This window comes from Phalacrocorax aristotelis, chromosome 3, assembly GCF_949628215.1.
Source record: "Phalacrocorax aristotelis chromosome 3, bGulAri2.1, whole genome shotgun sequence".
In the NCBI taxonomy this organism is placed as follows: domain Eukaryota; kingdom Metazoa; phylum Chordata; class Aves; order Suliformes; family Phalacrocoracidae; genus Phalacrocorax; species Phalacrocorax aristotelis.
In genome coordinates, this window is record NC_134278.1 from 3,511,511 (window position 1) to 3,530,523 (window position 19,013).

General features: G+C 47.4%; 1 protein-coding gene across 1 annotated transcript in view; it reads right to left on the minus strand.

Moving 5' to 3' along the window:
• The window catches only part of XKR6 (XK related 6), a 193,094-nt gene that overhangs the window by 13,504 nt on the left and 160,577 nt on the right, over positions 1–19,013 (minus strand). Inside the window, exon 2 of the mRNA XM_075086529.1 lies at positions 15,062–15,258. Within this exon, the coding sequence (XP_074942630.1) occupies positions 15,062–15,258 (197 nt within the window). The remainder of the gene's footprint in view (positions 1–15,061; positions 15,259–19,013) is intronic.

The following is a 19,013-nucleotide window of genomic DNA, read 5'->3' on the forward strand; positions in this document are numbered from 1 at the left end:
TTAAACCTGAAAATGATGCTTAAATGATGCTCTATTTCTTTTTTTGACATTAATTCTCCTGAAGACTCTACTAAAACAAAATGGGAAGATACCAACATTTCTCCCAGGTGAGCTGGGCAGCAAATACTCAGTGTGACATGGAACCTTCCATCAACGCCTGTGCGAAGGCAGCGCTTGCTTAATGCCAAGTGCCACGTCTCGGTCCCTCCCCGTCACTCGCTGGCTGCTCAGGGCTCTGTGCTGTGAACCCTGTTATCGCGTTTTCCCCTTTGGGTGGCACATTCCTCCCTGAAGCTCAGTATGAATCTAGGAACAGGCTTTCATTTTGATGCGCACAGAGTGAAAATGCGTTTATATACAAGAGATCGAGCCAGACTCTGCTTTTGTAACAACGTCGCCTGAAAGTCGCTCCCCCTTACTTTTTAATCTGTTTTTATTTATTGGCACCAGGGTAAGAGGGGTCAGAATCAGACCCCAGGTCTGATTTTCATTGTACCTGCTGGAGTCTGATGCTTGATCTTTCTTTTTTCCTTCTCTTTCAGAGGAGGGAATGACTTCTGTCTTCTTTCCTTCATTTTCCCTCTTTGTTTTTCACTTTGAACATGGAAAAATATGGATTGTTACCGGTATATAAATAATAGAGGGCTGCATAGACCATTTTGCCATTCATTTTCCTCATAGGATTTCAGGACACTTCCTTAACCAGTCCATTAAGGCAGATGAGCACTGTTCCACCTCTGGTGAACATCACTCGAAAGTCTGACCCAGGAGTGGCCTCCTCGCATCTATGTGACACCTCTGTACTCTACTCAAGAGCTGGAGTGACCAGGGAGGAAAAGCCAGAGCCTGACAATGGGAAGAGATGTTACACCAGCACCCTGTCCTTCACTCTTTCTTGTGAAAAATGTTTTGGTTTTGTTGGGCAAGGGGTGAGTCCCAAATCCTCAGCATCTGCTCCCTTGCTAGGGAGCTCTTCTGAGATTTTCCTCCAAGGAACATCACAGCCTCGTTCTCCCCAGGACCTGAGTCCCACAGGACACAGCGTCACCAGTCCACAAGAAATAGAAAACTGCTGGTAACTGTTTGGGAAAGTCAGGGAACAAAGGTAAGTAACTCAATTCAGGGGCCAATCTCCAAGTAGGTCTGGACAACAAGAAAAGGGTCTTGTACCACTGCATCCCATGGGGACTTCCTGACGTGAGGCTTGCATTGAGTTTCTATACAGGATAGTCCAAGTCCAAGCTAACACAAGGAGGGCTCTTCCACATTAGATCAGAGGAACATCCACATTCCCAAACCTTTTATTATGAGACTGAGAAACTCCATAGCAGACAACTTCAGAACAGCTTGCTCGCATGGAGAGTCGCCCTCCCACCCCTTGCCAGTTAAAGGCTGGCTCATGTCCTGAAATGTGAATGCTTCCTAAAACCTTTTCTTTTTGCTAAATTAAGATGTCCTCACTGACCCCAGAAATGCTGGATCTCTTTTTAGTCCCCCCCAACATTCGCCTTAGCACTGCCTTGAGGAACTGAGGTCCACGGGTTCACTATGGACTGTGTTTCAAAAGGACTTGCTTTTCTCCCCTTTCATCCTGCTGCCTTTCAGTTCTCCTGAATGCCCCTTTTTCTCTGCTGCTAGAAGAGGTGACCGGCCACATTCGTCTGATCTGTGCTCTCATTATCTCGGCTGCTTCTGTCATGTCTCCTCCTATTCATCTCCTCTGTGAACTCGGGAGCTGCCAAACCAGCTCAGGCCCTGGGGCCATCTAGTCTTGTATCTTCTCCTGGATGCAAGCCAGCGACTGATCCTTCTGCAGGAGGCACAAGCACCCCAGGCCAAGCAGGAATGGGATAATCTGCCCTCCGTTTTGGATTGTCCTTGAATACCCTCAGCGAAGCATCAGATATCCTGTTGAAAATGTTGGCTATCACCCACCACATAAGGATTGGCAAAGCTTCCCCCTTGCTTTAAAACACTCTTAATGAAGATCTTCCTTGCATCATGTGCCTCAGTGTTTATCTCACCCAAGGAGAGCTGTCTGAAACATGGGATGAGCTGCCCTCTGGAAATGCCTCTCTGTCTCTCCATTGACTCCACCTGGAGTGTGGGAGATCAAACTGAAATGACCAAACAAGAAGCAGGTAAGATGAAAAGCCGGTAGCAGTGGTTTAGCATCCGCTAACTCCCCACAAGAGCTCAGAGGAGAGCTCTGAGTCCCATCAAGGTGAGAAGAGCAGAGAGGAGTGTTGGGAAAACCTGTTTGTGGCTCCCAGATGAGCAGAATAGCTAGCATCAGCTTAGCAGAGTTTGACAGACCCAACATAACGTGGGCGAATTCAAGTGGTGCAACACAATGATTTTATATGACTGACGGCCAAGCAGGCAAAACAAGCCCCCACCGCCATCCTGATGAGAGAAGGGTGCCATGATCAGTCAGAGGACATATTCAAGTTGCATTTCCCTGACCAGGCAGACAGAGTTATCACCATCCTCAAGAAAGTGGTAGCAGAAAGGCAATATCCCCCTGCTACGTCAATGAGAAGGCGGCTGGTCTCAACAGGAGTGCCTGTACACAGTCCTCAGAGGCAGGTAAGTCCACTATTTGCTTTCCGTAATAGCCTTGCCCTTTTCCTAGGGTGCTGACTGCAGGTATCTCCGTTTTTACCTATTTATGTAGACAAAAAAAAGCTGCTGACATCCACTCCACAGCTGAAACATTTCTGGCAGCACTTAGCTGAAATCTCAGTCCTTATATATACACAGATCTTCAAACAAGCCTCATCCCACTTAGCTAACTGAGATCTTGGTCTTGTATAGTGGCTCGCCGCCAGATAACAGCTAATAAAAAAGCGGTGGAGAGGAGAAGGGCACATGAGAACCGAGGCCTTGAGAGAACCTGGGTCACTGCGGTGACATCTAAACTAGCAAATGAGAAACAGAGCCAGGACTATTCGCTGACCCTGAGCCCAGCTGGCAGAGTCTGCCATGTCCATACTATTAAATGCTCTCTGTAGCTGTATCCAATCTGCCTTTTGGGAGTGGTTCCTAGATGATGTGAACTCATTTTCTCATGCCTGGGAAATCTTTGGGAAAGGGCTAGCTGGCCAAAACCATACCAAAGACCATGTTAACAGCATCACTTAAGCACCAGTGCTTGGCCTCCAGCACGGTTTGAATTACAGGTATAGACATAATCTGTGCTCTATCACAAATGTGGTCATATAATCACCTTCATCACTTTAAAAATAATGTGAAAGACCTGTGGTTCAGGTCCTGGAGATGGAGCCTCTCATACTGTCAGATTTTCCAGGCTGGGCTTTTTGGCAGACTAAATTAGCCCAGGTGGCTGCTGTGTCCAGACAGCTCTGGGGAGCCCAAGCATGGCAGCTAGAGCTTAGGTAAAGTGTAATACAGATGTGGAGACAGCTTTATGCCAGCAAAATGTTATTTTGGCAATATAGGTTAATCCTTCTAAGAATCTGGTCTCGGGAAAATGCCAGCATGACTCTATTGCTACAACTAGATGGGCAAACCCTGCCTTACAGAGAAAAGCCCTGTTCTGAAGGTCCATCCAGCCACCAGGGTCTCTGATGGGAGTTTAATGGTGGAGTTAAAGGAAATTAACTTCAAAATCATACATTTCAGGGGGAGCAATGCATGGCAGGTGTCTAAGACCATCTGGGGTGAGTATGGTGAATAGTTTCAGTCCTAAAGAAGCTGGAGGCAATCATGGGGTAGAGAAAAGAGGGGACACACAGCAAGACTAATCTTGCCTTTGGAGTCCCTTCTGAGGTGACATTAATTGTTGTGACGTTATATATGACATGAAGCTATTTATTTTGAAATGGATCTTCCATTTTGAAACTTCCCCTAAATGTTCAGTAAATGTAAAAAAAAAGAATTCACTGTCCCCTTCTCACCAAAAGCTGATAATCCCACTTCAGTGGATGCTACTTTGAGGGTGTTAATATAGGTCTTTCCTTTGTGATTTTTGGCAAGTAAACCAGAAATCTCATTAATCTTACTGGTGGTGTTTTTGATGTCAGTGTGGGGCTACATTGGATGGTGTTTTCAACTAGAATAGCTGCTGTTTATCACTTAAATTGGGATTCACGTAGCTGGGTAACCCACAGCCCCAGCAGTGAGGACCCAGGCTATCCACACAAGTGGCAATATCTCTCCAGGATCTTCCCACCATGACTTTGTGCATCTTCCCCCAGTCCATCCTCCAAAGGGCATGCTGAATCTCATGTGGGCAGGGCTGTATTGGGGTCCATAGAGACCCTCAGAACAAACAGCTATGTGTATCTCTGTCTTCTAATGCACGCTTACAGGAACGAGAGACGGTCTGGTCTGAGCCTGGTCTAAATTTATCCAGGTACCAATCACCTGGGCTAATTCTGCACTGGAAATGTGCTGGGAGAGCAGCAGCCAGGATTTCCTGGGCACAGTTTAGGTTGTTTGGAGATAAAGCACGAGAACTCTTATACGTGTCTATTTTTGTCAAAAGCTGTATGAATTGCCACTCTGTTCAGGGCAAGATGCCCTCTGCATCACTGTAATTATAAAGACTTTAGTTAAATTCCTGTTAATCTGAACACCTTTAACCACTGGCTCAGAATCATACTGAAAAAGAACCCCACCTGAATCCCCAAAAGCGAACAGCCACAGACAAGAGGATTTGAACCTCCTCGAAAGACCCCAAGAAATTTCACTTGAAATGCTCCATCAGGATGTCCTGACAACACCTCCAGCAAGGACAGGATTTAAACCTGTGCATGCAGAGCAAAATCCCTCTTTGTAGTCGATGTTACGGGGCAGCAGAGTCTATCACAGAAACCTGGTTCAGCCTGAAAGGAACACAGCCAGCAGAGAAGTGTGCAAGTCATCTCTATAGACTTCTACTGCTTTTTCTTGGCGTACTTCCTGGTTGCTCTTGTGCTCATTTGATTATGACCTCAGTTCAGAAATCGGAGTAGCCTGAGCAGAGCCTCCTATCTACGTGGCCATCAGCATGTCCCAGATGCATCCAAATCTTACCAGGCACCTGTGATGGGAAAAAAGGCAACCTAAGCTACCTTTTTAGTTACTATGGAGAGCTAAGCACCACCATTAGATGGATCTACCACGGATCTCTATAGACTAAAGACTGTCTTTATGTATGACTGTGCTGCTCTTGTAGCCTCTTGGTTAGATATGCAACATTGTGTGGTCGCTGATTGCTGAGATCTGGGGATTTTCCCTCTGCTATTTAGACTTTCCCAGAGCAACAGGAGACAAAAAATGAACATGGGATTACTTTTAACTGGGAAGAATAAGATGGCAAAATCCAAGAGGCGTTATTCTGGAAGAAAAATCATATTGCACATTCAACAGCTGGTTCTTTGTGAAGGACATTTTAGACACAATTTTTAGGGGCCAATTCTTTACTCAGATTCTTGAGTACATTGAGTCTCTTCACAGACTCTAGCAGAGTCGCTCCCAGTTTACACTCTGCAAAGATCAGAACAACCCTCCTATACTGAGATTTTTCAGACCTAATGACATTTGAACTCTACCTCTAGGAACCTTTAGAAGAGAAACACACTTTATGATACTACTAGAATGCACCGAAAGGAGGAAAAAAACCTTTGCTAAGGAAAACAACACATGGCTTGATTTAGAACAAAATCTTTCCCCACCCATTTCTATGTTCTGAGTAGGGATAGTTGGCATGAAACAACACAACTCCGCAAACGCATACAATATACTTGCACTTAAACACCGTACATTTGGTACTTGTTAGAGCATCTTTATCCTGGCATTCTTTTTTAAAATTCAGATGAGAACCACAGCCATTGAGAAGGATTTAAATCTGCCTAGCACAAGTTGAAAGGATGTTGTAGTCTTGCAAGTGGGACTAAAATACTCTGAAAAATAGGGGAGCATATCAGCACTGGAAAGGAAAGCCCTAGGAGTTCTGCTGCCTGCTTCTGAAAGCAACCATGAGAATCTCTTTTCCCTAGCACAGGTCTGGGGCAGCTTTTGAACCTGGGACCCTGTGCCTAGAGTTCAGTAACTGAGCAAAACCTAATTCTGTTGACTGCTATATCCATGTCGTTATTCTGCCTCAGCCTCCAAAACAGGGTGGTCCAATCCAGATTGCTTGTTGGGAATCATCCTTGGCCCACGCTAACACCTGAGCCAACCCTGGTTATTGTTTGGGTTGCTGCTTGCTGCTGTGGGCTAAAAACGTGCCAAGGACCGTGCTGATAACTGAACCAGTGGATGGCTGAGATCTGGTGGCTGTGCTCATGTTCTGATGTGTTGCAGTTTATTAGCATAGATGAAACCCAACAGACTCATCACCAGATTGGGGAAGCAACATCTTCTGCCAGGGCTTAGTGAAGGAACTTCCTGCTATAAATACAGCTCCCACAGCCAGTTCCTTGGAGACAAGGCAACATCAAAGCAATATTTCAGTCTGTGACAGTACCAAACATGGATCCTGCAAACCACCTCTGGTTAATGGCTTGGCCTGGACACAGAAAGTTTGCAGGCCATTAGAGAAATACCTTCATCCCAGTCTTGGATGGGGAAGAGGAAGGAAACCCAACTTGGTTCACACTCACTGGCCAAAGAAGTCTTCATTCACTGTGTTTAGAGGAGATGTGTCAGCAGTGCACACTTTGCTAACCTTATGGTTTTTAAGTCTTTGTTATTGTGTAGGGGGCCATCGGTGGAATTGTCTTGGCATAATTGCAAGTGAGGGGACTGGTATCCTGAAAAGAAGGAGCATCTCAGCACTTCTGGAGAGTACACAGGGCTGGCATCATTAGAGTGAGTCTGGCAGAGCATTTCTGTGAGGGGGAGTGACAAAGTGACAAAAACGGATGTGGTGCAGCCGGTGCTGTCTCGCAGTGGGGTAGCTGAAGGCACCAGGGACACTGATTTCCAAGGATAACAGCAGGAACCTGTTTCTTCCTCTCCTTCCCATGCTTTGAACTCTCTGCAAAGGTCTGAGTGATGTGTAGCAGGCCAGAACTCAATGACACGCCAGCATCCACAGATTCAAGTCGTGCTTAGGTTGGCTTGTCTCTCCTGCGTCTTTTTGCCTTCTCAGAAGTTCATGTGTGTACATGACGGAGTTGAGACTGCCTCTTCAACAGGTTAATGAACATCACCTTCCCCAAGGACAGGCTGAGATCAAACCATGCATCCATTCCCCTACTGCAAACACCTGTTTGCACCTTAGGGTATTTCAGATAGGGCTCCTGTGAGAGGGAAACAGCCGTGCCTGGTGGACGTCCCCCATCAGTGAGCACCCTTGCGAAGACGTGAACGTACTGAGGGCACTGAGAGCATGAGGTTGGTCAAATGCCACTTAGGACAAAAGTCATTTCAGCAGATTTCCACTGACTCAGTACTGCACTTCCAGACTCAGGACTGTCACCCTGAGCTAATAATCTAAAACAACTGATAGTTTCTGAAATAAGAAAGGTCTTTCCTTCAATACTCAGTGATTTTGAGCCAGTTGCATCAACCTGAACTGCCCTGTCCACATCAGGGGTAGAAACACAGAGAAGTCCTTGCCTAGCACCACCCCTGCATTTTCCCCAGGTTTTTTGCACATCTCAGTGTCCGTGTGCTCTCTGTTAACCCAGCGTTAGCATGCTCTCCTCGATGCCTGATGTGAACCCCAGAGCTGCACACTAGAGCAACCTGAAGATGAAAAGAGTTGAATTTCCATGCATTTGACTAGCCAATTGCACAGCAGTGCGCAACCACCTTTTCCTATGCTCTAATCATGGATCTGCCATGGGAGGTATGTCTCTGAGAAAGTCCGCAGCATAAAATTACCTGGAAAAGCCTTAATTTCCTGCCTAGACTATGTTTGGCATGAACTTGCTCTCCAGGAGCCTGCACCATAGAAACCCTCCCCTTGGGCTACACAGACCTCTTTCTCCGTGCCTCAGTTTCCCAGCTGGCCTGCAGCTCCTAGGAAGAGCATGAGCTAATGCTTGTGTAGTGCTCTGATGATGTAACCCCCTCCCAGTGATTACCACAGCCTTACGAAGCTTAAAATTGGCAGCACTGGCTACTTTCCAGCGCTGTCCCGTGAATGGTGACTCATCTTTATTGGCTGTGGCATGTCATATGTGTGATGGTGGCACGTGATGTGGAACAGAAGGGTTTTTATCAGCATTCCAGAATAACAGAGTGAGAGCTACGGCAAGGTGGTGGACAGAGAAACTGCAGGTGGGGATGGGCTAAGGGATGACGTCTCCCTTTGGGCTTGCTCCAAAGCCCATTGGAAAAAAAAAAAAAGCTGTCACTGGCTTCAAAGGTTCCTGGACACAGTCCTTTCCCACCGCGCTGGGACAATACGGCTAACGATAGGGCAAGCTTTCCCCACGCCGCTCACTGCCAGCGCGCCTCAGGCTTGGCCTGCTCTCAGCGTGCCAGAGCAAGACGTCCTCAGTGCCCACTGCCAACTGTGGAGATGGCTTTTTGATGCTGCTGGGAATTGGCCCGGGACCAGCAACTCATTTCAAGCAGGGCACCAAATTGCTATCTGTCATCCGGCTTTGGTGAGAAGGAGGGGAAGGCAGGAACAGAGCCATATGCCCCAGTCTGGCAAAGCATTTGAGTCATATGAGTGGCCTCCCAGGTGAGCTGCTTATGTGTTTGGAGCTATATGGGCATTTTGTGAGGTGCCTCCTCCGCCTGCTGAAGAACATTTAAAGGGAAACTGTGGTTCAATCAGGACAAACTTTCAATGCAGGTTACCCCGGTTCCTCCCCACCAAGCCTCTTCAGCAAGCACACAAATGGTGGGGTCCCTTGCCCCCATGGCAACAAGCAACTGCTTTTCTGCTCATGCCTCTTCTGTCACAGGGAACCAGGGCTGGGTGATGGATGTTTCCCATTTCTTTTACTCCCCAAGGAATGGCATGAGAGAGAGGGAGAGAGAATATCTCTTCAATCCCATGGGCAAAGTTCTAGCATCTTTTTTCCTTATGACCTGTCTCACAGCCCAAGCCAAAGCGCAGACTGTGACTCTGGTAGGCCTTTCACCCACCACATCTCCTGTTAGCAACGTCTTTATGAGGCAAAGACCTTTTTAGGCATACACTGCAGTTATCTTGCTTGATCTAAGGACACCGGTCAGAAAAGGGAGGAGGATTTCTGCTTCTGGAGGAGAAGGACTTCCCTTAGGCCTGCATCAGTGTCTCACCCATCCCAAACACAGGGTGTAGATGACATCTTGGTCTTTTTTGTACTGAGCCCTGTGGAATCTGAACCCGGTGCAGAAAGGGTGAATCATGGCTTATTTATGATGGGTAACTCTGGTTATAGGACTCTGCACAAATGGGGACAATTTTGTGTACTGAAGTCACAGAGATTTGAACTTGGGGTTTTGGATTCCTGTTTGAGCACTGTTGGAATGTATTTAGTTACACCCAAACTGAAAGACACCTGTGGAAAACAGGCAGCAACACCCCACAACAAGCACTTTCCCCTGCACATGGTTTTCCATCCAGCATGGTATTGCCCATCCATAGTCCTCTATGGTTGCATCTCTACTACGAACCAAGTGGTTGCTCCAGCCCTGAGGCCAGCAGGCACTCCCTGGCCCCATCCGTACTCCATGTCTTACCATCCAAAAGCGGCCATGTTTAACCACCTGCTGGGAATGGTCCCTGGTCTGTGCTTATTCCCACGCAGTCCTTGGGGACTGTTTGGGTCAGAGTTAGCTGGTCCAAGCCAAAACCATGTCAGGCCCATGCTAACAGGGCAACAGTGGTGATGATGGATGCCCATTGCTGGTGCCTGTCTCTGTGCACCCCAGAACTGGATTTCTGCAGGGCTCTGCAATGGACATACCTGCTCAGCCTAGGCGAGCATGAAGGATCCTCCACTAACTTCTAGTGCTTCTTCAAGGCTAGCAGTGTTACCTGTAGGATGAACTTTCAAATCTACTGAATCTCTTCTCCACTTTCAGTGGAGCTACAGGAGTTTTAGCCTCTTCAGTTCGGTTCAGGCCACTGTTGATCACATTTGAAAATCACGCCCTTGGGCAACCAAAGGCTGAAGGCTCCCTTTCTAACTTGGCTGCCCCAGCTAAGAAGCTTGCTTTGATCTTTGATCTTTGGGGCCTGAGTGAGAAGAGGACTGAGTAAGAAGTAATCCATTCATTTGTTGTTCTTTAGATATGGCCTTGTTTTTAGATCTCAAGCCATTCCTCAACATGCCGTGGTGCCTTTGGATATTTCCTACCCTATGAATATATCTAACAGAACATTTCAGACAGCATGTAGTTCACAGCATATCCGTTATTCACAGCATATTATTGGTTAACTATCAGCCTGTCATCAGGGGAAAATTAACTGAGAAATTTATCTCCACATGAGACTTAACTCATTACCACCCACACAGGAAACTTCTCACTCAGGTGCAGGAGTGTTTAACTTGAGATTGGCTTATCCCGAACCCACTCGGCTTGATGGGGAGCACCTCCTCTGGGCAGTGAGGACAATGGCTAACCCACCCCTGCTGCTTGTCCTCCAATACCCCATAAAGACCAGTTCAATTTTCTAAGATAAGTGACAGGGCAAGGCATCTCAGAGTGCCCTTGCAAAACAGGACAAGCCCTGACCATAAACGGCCTCCAGACACGGTACAGAAAGAGAGGGGACATGATTCAACAGATAGGATTTTGCTCTGGGATGGATAACAAAATTTGGCGACATCATTTGCAAACCCCAGCAGGATAACCCTTTAGCCAACACACAACTCTAGCTGAGAGGTCTAAAATCCCTTTTAGTGCCTAACTTGTATCACTCTCCTTAAAAAAGTGACCCCCTCTAGACAGGCTGAAGCTAATGTTGCTTTTTCTTAAATATATGAGCAGCTTCAGTCTATTTATTGCGGACTGCTGAGTGCAGACACCTCGCAAAATCCCAGAGATTTCAGCAGGACTTTGCATAATGAAGGCTTACGCTGCAAATCTCTTTCAGATCAACAGCAGGGTTACAGAGGAGATGGACGCAGCATTGGTGGATAGACAGTCCTTTTCGGAGGGGAGAAACCCTGCGCTGAAAACTGCAGCCTCACGCAGGCAAATTCCCAGCAAAAGCACTGCATAAAGCACTCATGTCGTGGGCAGGAGGACGTTAGAGGTTTGGCTAAATCTCATCAAGTCGTAAAGTAGCCACATGAAAAAATTAAGGAAACCTTTAAGAAGAGAGTTATGCTGAAAAAACTGGAATCCTTCTCTAACCTCACTAACTGCCTAGAAGTTGGGCATTTCCTTTAAGCTGGTTATATGTGCTCCTTTCCATTCTGTGCAGAGGAACCTCTGCAGGGTGAGGTGGGTTAAGGCTGGTTTATTCTGCAAGAAGTGAGGTGGATTATCTGCTAGGAGTGATCACAAAATGAAGATCTGGGTTGCTGGGCTTTTTTTGTTGTTATCGTTACATTTGCCCCTGCAATTACGCCATGTTATTTAAATCAGGGGGGTCCTCTGGCCAGTGCTGTCCAGGAATCTGAGAGATGTCCACCCTTTCATGCCACCCTCTCCCAGGTCTCAGGGACAGTTAAGGTGAGTGAGGGACAGAGTTGCATCCTCTTCAGAGTCCCATCACCTCCTCTAGCCTAGCCCTAAGGGGTAGGTCTAAACAAATCACCTAGGTTCTGTCGACATTCCTTGGAGAAAGGTGCTGCTGGAGGGTGAGCATCTCATCTCACCTCCTTCAGCTGCTTTGGACATGGGCTGATCCATATTTTGGAGGCACCCTTCCTCCCTCACCTTCCATTGACTCTGTTTTGGATCACATAGCTGTGGTCATAGCAGATGAATCGCTCACAAAGGGCCTGCATATCAACACCAGCTTCTTCCACATGCATATTCAGGAGCTGATGCTGACCCATTTGTTCTAGCAAAAAATACTCCAGCTCAGGCTCTCAGCATGCACCTTCCAGGTCAGGTCTGCTCACCCGACAGAGTACACCGAGCTCTTCTTTTCTCTCTGTGCTATTTTCTGCTCTTCCCAAGTCATTGGGCAACAACGGCTAAGCTGGGACCTGGTCTGTCTTGTGCTAGGGAATATGACGAAGGAACGAATCCTGACCTTCATGAAATCTCAGCGGGATTTGTCCCAAGCTTTACTGAAGCTGGGACTTGACCTCAAATTCCAGCTCCAGCGCTTCTGCTGCTCGTGGTGTCAGACCATGTAGGAGATGCTAACTCATGGGTGAGCAGGGGCCCGTTGGTGAAACCAGTCCATTCTTTGAGCGCTAAAGGGACAATAAACACAGGTTCCACCCAACCCTTTCAAACAGGTACCTCTCAGAGTAAAATGGTCTTGCAAGGCATGGTGAGGCTTTTCTTTCTTCCACCCACAATAGATATGGAAACCAGGAAATAAAGCATTAGCCTGATTGCATCCCCTTTTACCAGTCCTCACAGTGCTCCCCTACTTGCTGCAACCACAACAGGCAAGACCAGCCCTTTCTGTCACCATGCTCCTGAACACCTCTGGAGGAGATGCTCTGGGTTTGAGTAAAGAGCTCCAGTGTATTCGCTCTTCTTACCTCAACACCTACCCTAACATGGGAACCAGGAGACGAAAGGAAAATTTCCTGATAGCCATTCCAGTAACTCTTCTTCTACAGCTCCTTAAATAGGAGAAGGAGACATTAGCTGGCCCATATGGAGAAGGCTGGAGCCTGGCTTGGCTTCCTGCACTGGGCTTGGCATGGCAGTCGTAAGAGCAGGGGGGCCTTGGAAGAGGATGTATGCCATATAAAATGGTAAATCTACCTTGTTGTAGCATTAAATGAATCCATAAGAGACTATGTGAACCATATGGAAATAACTGGAGTCTGGATATATTAGCACGGGCTGTACTTAGGTTTTTAAGCCCTGCTGTGGGTTGTTTCACCGGCATCCATCCCTCAGCAACACAGCTGATACTGTCCCTCTTCCTGTACCGTGTGAGGAGCCACGCTCACACAGACACGATGAGCCAGGAGAGACTTGATTTGATTTTTAAACACACTGTCTTCCTAATAGTTTCTATCTTCCTTTGGTTTCTGCCTGCTTTAAGGGCTATCTTTGATGGTCCTTTTCATAACGGCTCCTCTCAGGATTTAATTTCCTTTTACATAATTACGTACTGGCCGGGAGGAGGAGGCAGACAGACACACTGAACAGGCATGGAGGAGCTTTAGGAAACCTTGCACCTGAGTCAGGAGTGCTGAGCAAGCTCTGCTGCTCATATCCATCAGCAGTGTCCGCTGCTCAGCACGCAGCCCCGAGGTGTGTGACTGCATCTCTGGCACAGGCAGTGGGGGAGGCAGGGAGAAGGTGCACTGGGGACGCTGAGAGCTCGGCTGCTGGAGCGTGGCAAGCAAAGAGCCCTCCAGGGCTCGGGGAGGCAGGCGGGGACGTGCGCTGCCTCGGAAGAGAGCGCAGCTTGCTCGGTGTGGTGGAGGAACGGAGGAACTGCATAGCTGAAGAAGGGGGAGTTGGAAAATGATGCAGCTTGTTCGGTGGATTAGGCAGCCATGCCTGGAAATGGCAAACTGAAAGAGCTGCAGATTTGAAAGCCTGGAGGGATTATTGAGCCATGTTGTCTGACTTCCAGCACAAAAGAGGCCAGCAAAGTTTACCCGGTGCTTTTTGTAGTAAGTCCAACAATCTGCATAACGACCTGGCAAGCCTCTTAGGTTATGATTTATACAGTTTTAGTAGGGTTAATAATGTTGGAAGCAGCAGTAAAAGGGTGCTGGCAAGTGTGAGCAGTTCTAGCAGGAGTTGTAGAAAGGCATGTTCATCATGTCAGCATTTTGGAGGCCTGGAGAGCTCGTGATGAGAGGTTTCAGAAAAAGACTGCATAAATAGGAGAAGGGAGGCCTCTATAAACAACTGTGATGGACATGCTTAAAGTATGGAGGAAGGGGAAAGCAGTCTGACTTACTGATGCTCTGGATAGTGGTGACCTCAGTCCAACCAGCAAAATTTAACCCTGAAGAACTGCCAAGTTCCAGTCCTAGCTCCAAGAAACTCCTCAGGACTTCCAGAAACGACATGCCACAAACAGGCTGGCTTTGAGAATCATAATCCAAGTGTCATCCCTGGTGTGTGGATCAAGGAGGGGCTGAATAACCCAGCAGCTCATCAGCTGATACCGCTGTTGGTCCTTGGAAAGGACAATTCTCCCTTGAGCTGGTGACTCTTAGGCGGCCAGCACTCCCACGGGCATGGGCTGGTAGAGCTGCTCACCTCAGGGCTGGGGCAGGGATATATTCCTCTTGACCATGGCGGATGCCACATGCTCCAGGACATGACTGCAGCAAAGGACATCAGAACAGGCAAACTCTTCTCTGGGGTTGCTTCCCAGCCTCTGCTCATCTATCTACCTTTGCAAGGATACCTGCACTACAACTCTGTCCCTACACAATTCCCTCCGCTGCCTTCCCCCCATCTCTTGTCTTCAGTTTGCTGAGAACCACGGTACCAATGACTAAACCTTAATTCCTGGGCACTCTTCAGAAAAGGTCCTACAACATTTAGTTATTAAAAAAAAAAACACCCTTATACTACACTTCACACCATCAGAGCATTGCACAGGCATTGAACCATTTGTCCTCGCAACAAAAATTCAAATCTGGCCAGTTTTATCATCCTATTCATGTAAGGAGGGAAACTGAGGCAGGGAATGATTGTGTTTGCCCAGTGCCAGGTGGCCAATGAATGGTGACACCTGCCATAGCAGCAGAGACTGCCTGGGTCCTCCTGACAACACCAGCATTTCTTTAGACTGGACTATGTGTGGAAGAGCTGAATCCTGTCTTTCGACTGATACCGTTTGGTTTTTTTTTTACAGCAGAACGAGCAGAAGTTTTACCCAGCGAACGCAGCGCAGAGCTGGAATGAGATTTGTCCCAAGTGGCAGCCCCTTACACACCAGGTTGCGTAGGGCGGACAGTTAGCAAGACATCCATCGGCAGCTGAGCACGGGATCAGAGGGGAGAGGCCGGGAGGATGGGGAGGGGGGGACGAGGGGTCCACTTACATGGTAATGTTTCTGCACGGTTCTTTTGGATCATTATGCAGAGCTGTAGCACCAGTTGAGGGGCGCTCTCGAGGAAAGTTTCCAGGAGGCGCAACATATTTACGTCTGCATATTCGTACATCATAGCCCAGTAGAAACGCCGCTGGTGTTCCTTCCGCCTCTGGCTCTGGATCCCCAGGTACATAGTTCGGATATACCTGCAGGGAACAGGAGATAAAAGCTGAGCGTGAGACTTTGGCGTGCATCAAAACCTGAGAAGGATGGGACTGTGGGCTAGTTGTCTGGGGGGAAAGAGAATCTGGGGTAGACAGAAGTATCTACACAGCTCTAAAACTATCTCCTGCAAGATCTGAGGACCACTTTGGTATTGCAAGAGTGGGAAACCTTTGACTTGTACCCCCCAAATGTAAAGCGTGGGGGATAGGAAATGCTCATGAAACATTTGCCCAAGAAAACAACTCCTTCACTTTCTTTTCGTGATGAGAAGAAGCTACTTGACAAATGCTGGTCATAACACTCGGCAGTGGCTTGGCAGATCATCTAAGCCCCTTCAGCACTGCACTAAGGAGCTTCCCTCACGGACCCCAGAGATTTGACCCTATTTCATCACAGCTGGAGCAATGAGATGCTACGTTCACCTTCAGCACGTGTGTAACCCACAAATGCAAGAGGCCACAGCTTGCCACTGGTCAACTATTGAGACTTTGTGCAATGCTGGACTAGAAGGAGGTGTCTCATGCACGGACAGGTACTGCTGTATTCTTTCTGTTTCCATATCAGGTGTGCAAGGAGACCTGCAAACCTCACCCTGGGGACACAACTTCCCTTCAGGTAACCTTTGGCCAACCGTTGTAAACAAAGGTGATCCAGTCAGGGTAGCACAAGGTAGCCAGACATCACAGGAGTCATTATATTTAAGGAAGGAAGCATCTCCTAACAGGCTCCTTTCTAAGGCTTGCTGACATTAATGATCTAATATTGGGTTTTTTTCCTCCTCATCCTGAGTGGTGGCTGTAACCTTGTGGTCTGAAATTTGGGATGGGAATCATTTCACCTAATGCCGACCCTAAAATTGGTCATCTGAGCTTGTCAATGCATAGAAATGTCCCCTCCCGGGACCGTTCATCTGTCCCACCTCAGATGCCAGCATGACGGTGGGATGAGGTGCCTTCTGAAGGCGCTGGGAGGGGCTCACAGCACAAACTGGGGTTTCGCCAAAACGATTAGCTCATTCCTTGCCACTTGGGCGAGATTGCACAGCAAGGAAGAGCAGAAGGGAAGGACATAAACCTCGACAGCCTCTGTATCTCCAAATTACACCGAGGGACGGGGAGCTGGGAGAGAAGCAAAGGTAGCTCTGCAAGCCCTGCCCTTTCTCAAGCACCCCGTCCTTCCTTCCCGTCCGCAGTTCACGAGCACAGAAGACGAAAAATCCCGAAAGAAGACACAAGGACACAAAAAAACTGACGCAGGAAAGCCACCAGATGGGGCTCAACACTCGAGAAAATGCTACGCCAGTCACATACGACACTGGTGACACTGGTGTGACATCCCCAGCTGAGCCCGAGTGGGGTGGAAACGCCCGTGGACCACCTGCTCTCCCAGGGACACCAGCCCTCCTCCCACTCCCCAACATGCCCAAGGCCACCGCCTGTACTCGGCATTTCCCTGAACGACCCCAGACACTGCAGGATGACACAGGAATCCTGCCTTCCTTTCACGCATGCAAGAAACTAAATAAATGTAGTTTAGCAGGAAAGATAAAGTTGGGGAGAGCGAGTTGTAATGGCTCAAGGAGAAAGCAGAAAAAAGGAATGTGCAACTGGGTTTTATAATATCAGTGACACGGGGCCACTGAAAACCAAGGCGGTAGTGCCCATAAGGCGCTGCCACGGGCAAAGACAGCATCACCTCTGCAAAACTCTTTCCAGAGAGATATTTACCGAATCTGCTCTGTAGTCTTGCATCGCCTCCCCCTCCCAGGAGCTCCTGTTCCTGATAGTACATGAAAACTAAACGCCTCTTCTGAAGTTTAAGCCACTAATTTCTCATCATCCCAGCCATGGACAAGGAGAAGGATTTATTAATTTTCACCCTGCAGCAGTCTTTTACCTGTTTGCACCTAGCTACCATGTAAACCCTTGGTCTTCTTTTCTTCAGACTAAAAAAACCCCTATTTCTTTCAGTCCCTTTTCACAGCTCACATTTGCTGGACCTCTACTCCTCCACATTGCTGCCCCCACCAGCTGTCTCCAGGTTTTGCTGTTTTTTAAGACTGTCTCTACTTTTTCAAGCATTCCAGGTTGGCAGAACCAAACTATAACAATGGCATTGAGTCACTCAAAAAGATTAAGCAGAAACTAACAGAAGGGACACCACATCCCGCAACGATTTCTCCTTGATCTCTAGGATTCACCACCATCTGCACAGCTAAAGCATGAATGTTTCTCACTGGTCACAGTGAGAGGACATGTCACTTATTCTTGGAGGTAGCACATATAAAAGGACATAAAAATGCATTGGATAAATATAACACCCCGGTTCTCCCTCCATCAATGGCCAGAACAATGGCAATGACAGTAACACCAAATTCTCTTGGCTGTTGACCCCACAGGCAAGGTCAACTGTATTGTGCCCCTTCCATAGATGGGGAAACCAAGTCATGGAGCACCAAAAGGGCTCTCCCAAGCTCTTCTGGCAGCAAAACCCAGGTCTTTTAGTGCTGTCCCAAGCCTCTAAACACCTCAGCACAAACCCGTGAGTGAGTACCACTCTGCCTGCTGATGGTCCTCCACCCAGGGTCCACATACTCCCTTGGCACCATAAAGCCCAGACCTGCCAAATCTGATCTGTACCAGAAGACCCACAAGGTCAAATCTATCCGTACCCAACTGCCACATGGGACTGTGACCTCGGGAATCTCCTGGCATAATTTTGGCCAGCAAGGGGTCACAGCTTCCCAAATAAAAAGCACGTGAGCAAAACGGCTCCAAGGGCCATTTGTGGCTAAAGGGAAATGAATTCAGAAGTGAGAGTCCCTTTGCACTCTCTTTTCAGTCCATACAAAAATGTGGTGCTCTCTCTTTAGCATCCTTCAGACCCACATCTGACAAAGAGAGGAAAGGGGGGAGTAAAAACCCATTCCGCTTTGATGCCACTCAATTTTGAGTTTTTAGCAGAGAAAGTGCAAGAGTAACTGAGAAAAGCAGTATTTCCACCTGGTAGGCTTTCAACAACTAATAAATAATAATTAATCAATATAAAATTTCACCCAGCTGTAACACTGGTGACGCTTAACCCGTTTTCCAAACACAAATGTACAGCACTGGTGTAAGCAGTTTTATTCCAGTATATCTGTTCTTCTTTGTGGTATTTTATTTACTTGTTTGAGGGCTTTTTCTTACCTTTCCTAACACTGCTTAAGTGTAGACAAACTCTAAGGGGGGGGAAAAAAAATCAATGTCATTTCACCTGAAATTTGTTGTTCTCGGTCAAGCTGGTAGCAAACAGGATTCTATAATTAGACTTTCAAATCCATATTCAGGCCTGATCTTCAATCTTCAGCAACACGATGCTTCCTCTTATGTCAGTGAAAGCCATTCACTGCTCTGTGCTTTTGAAAATCAGGCTAATTTGTTTATTTAGGAGCTTAATTTTGGATTCAGGAGCCTAACTTTGGTCTTTTTATTTTTTGAATACTGGCTATTTTTATATACAAACATGTGTATTTGTGTGTATGTATGTATTTTTAGTTCTAAGCCCCATCATGGCTTCAAGAGATAGAACTAATTTGGGGCAGGGAGGGGGATTCGGGGTGATTTTCTTTAAATGCACAAAGGATTGGCTGTCCCCTCCATCCTGGCAGGATTCCCAGAATTCCTGTTGGTATAATTACCCTCACGCTTATTTACTACGTACGTCGCAGTAGCACACAAACTGCGCGGGACAAAGT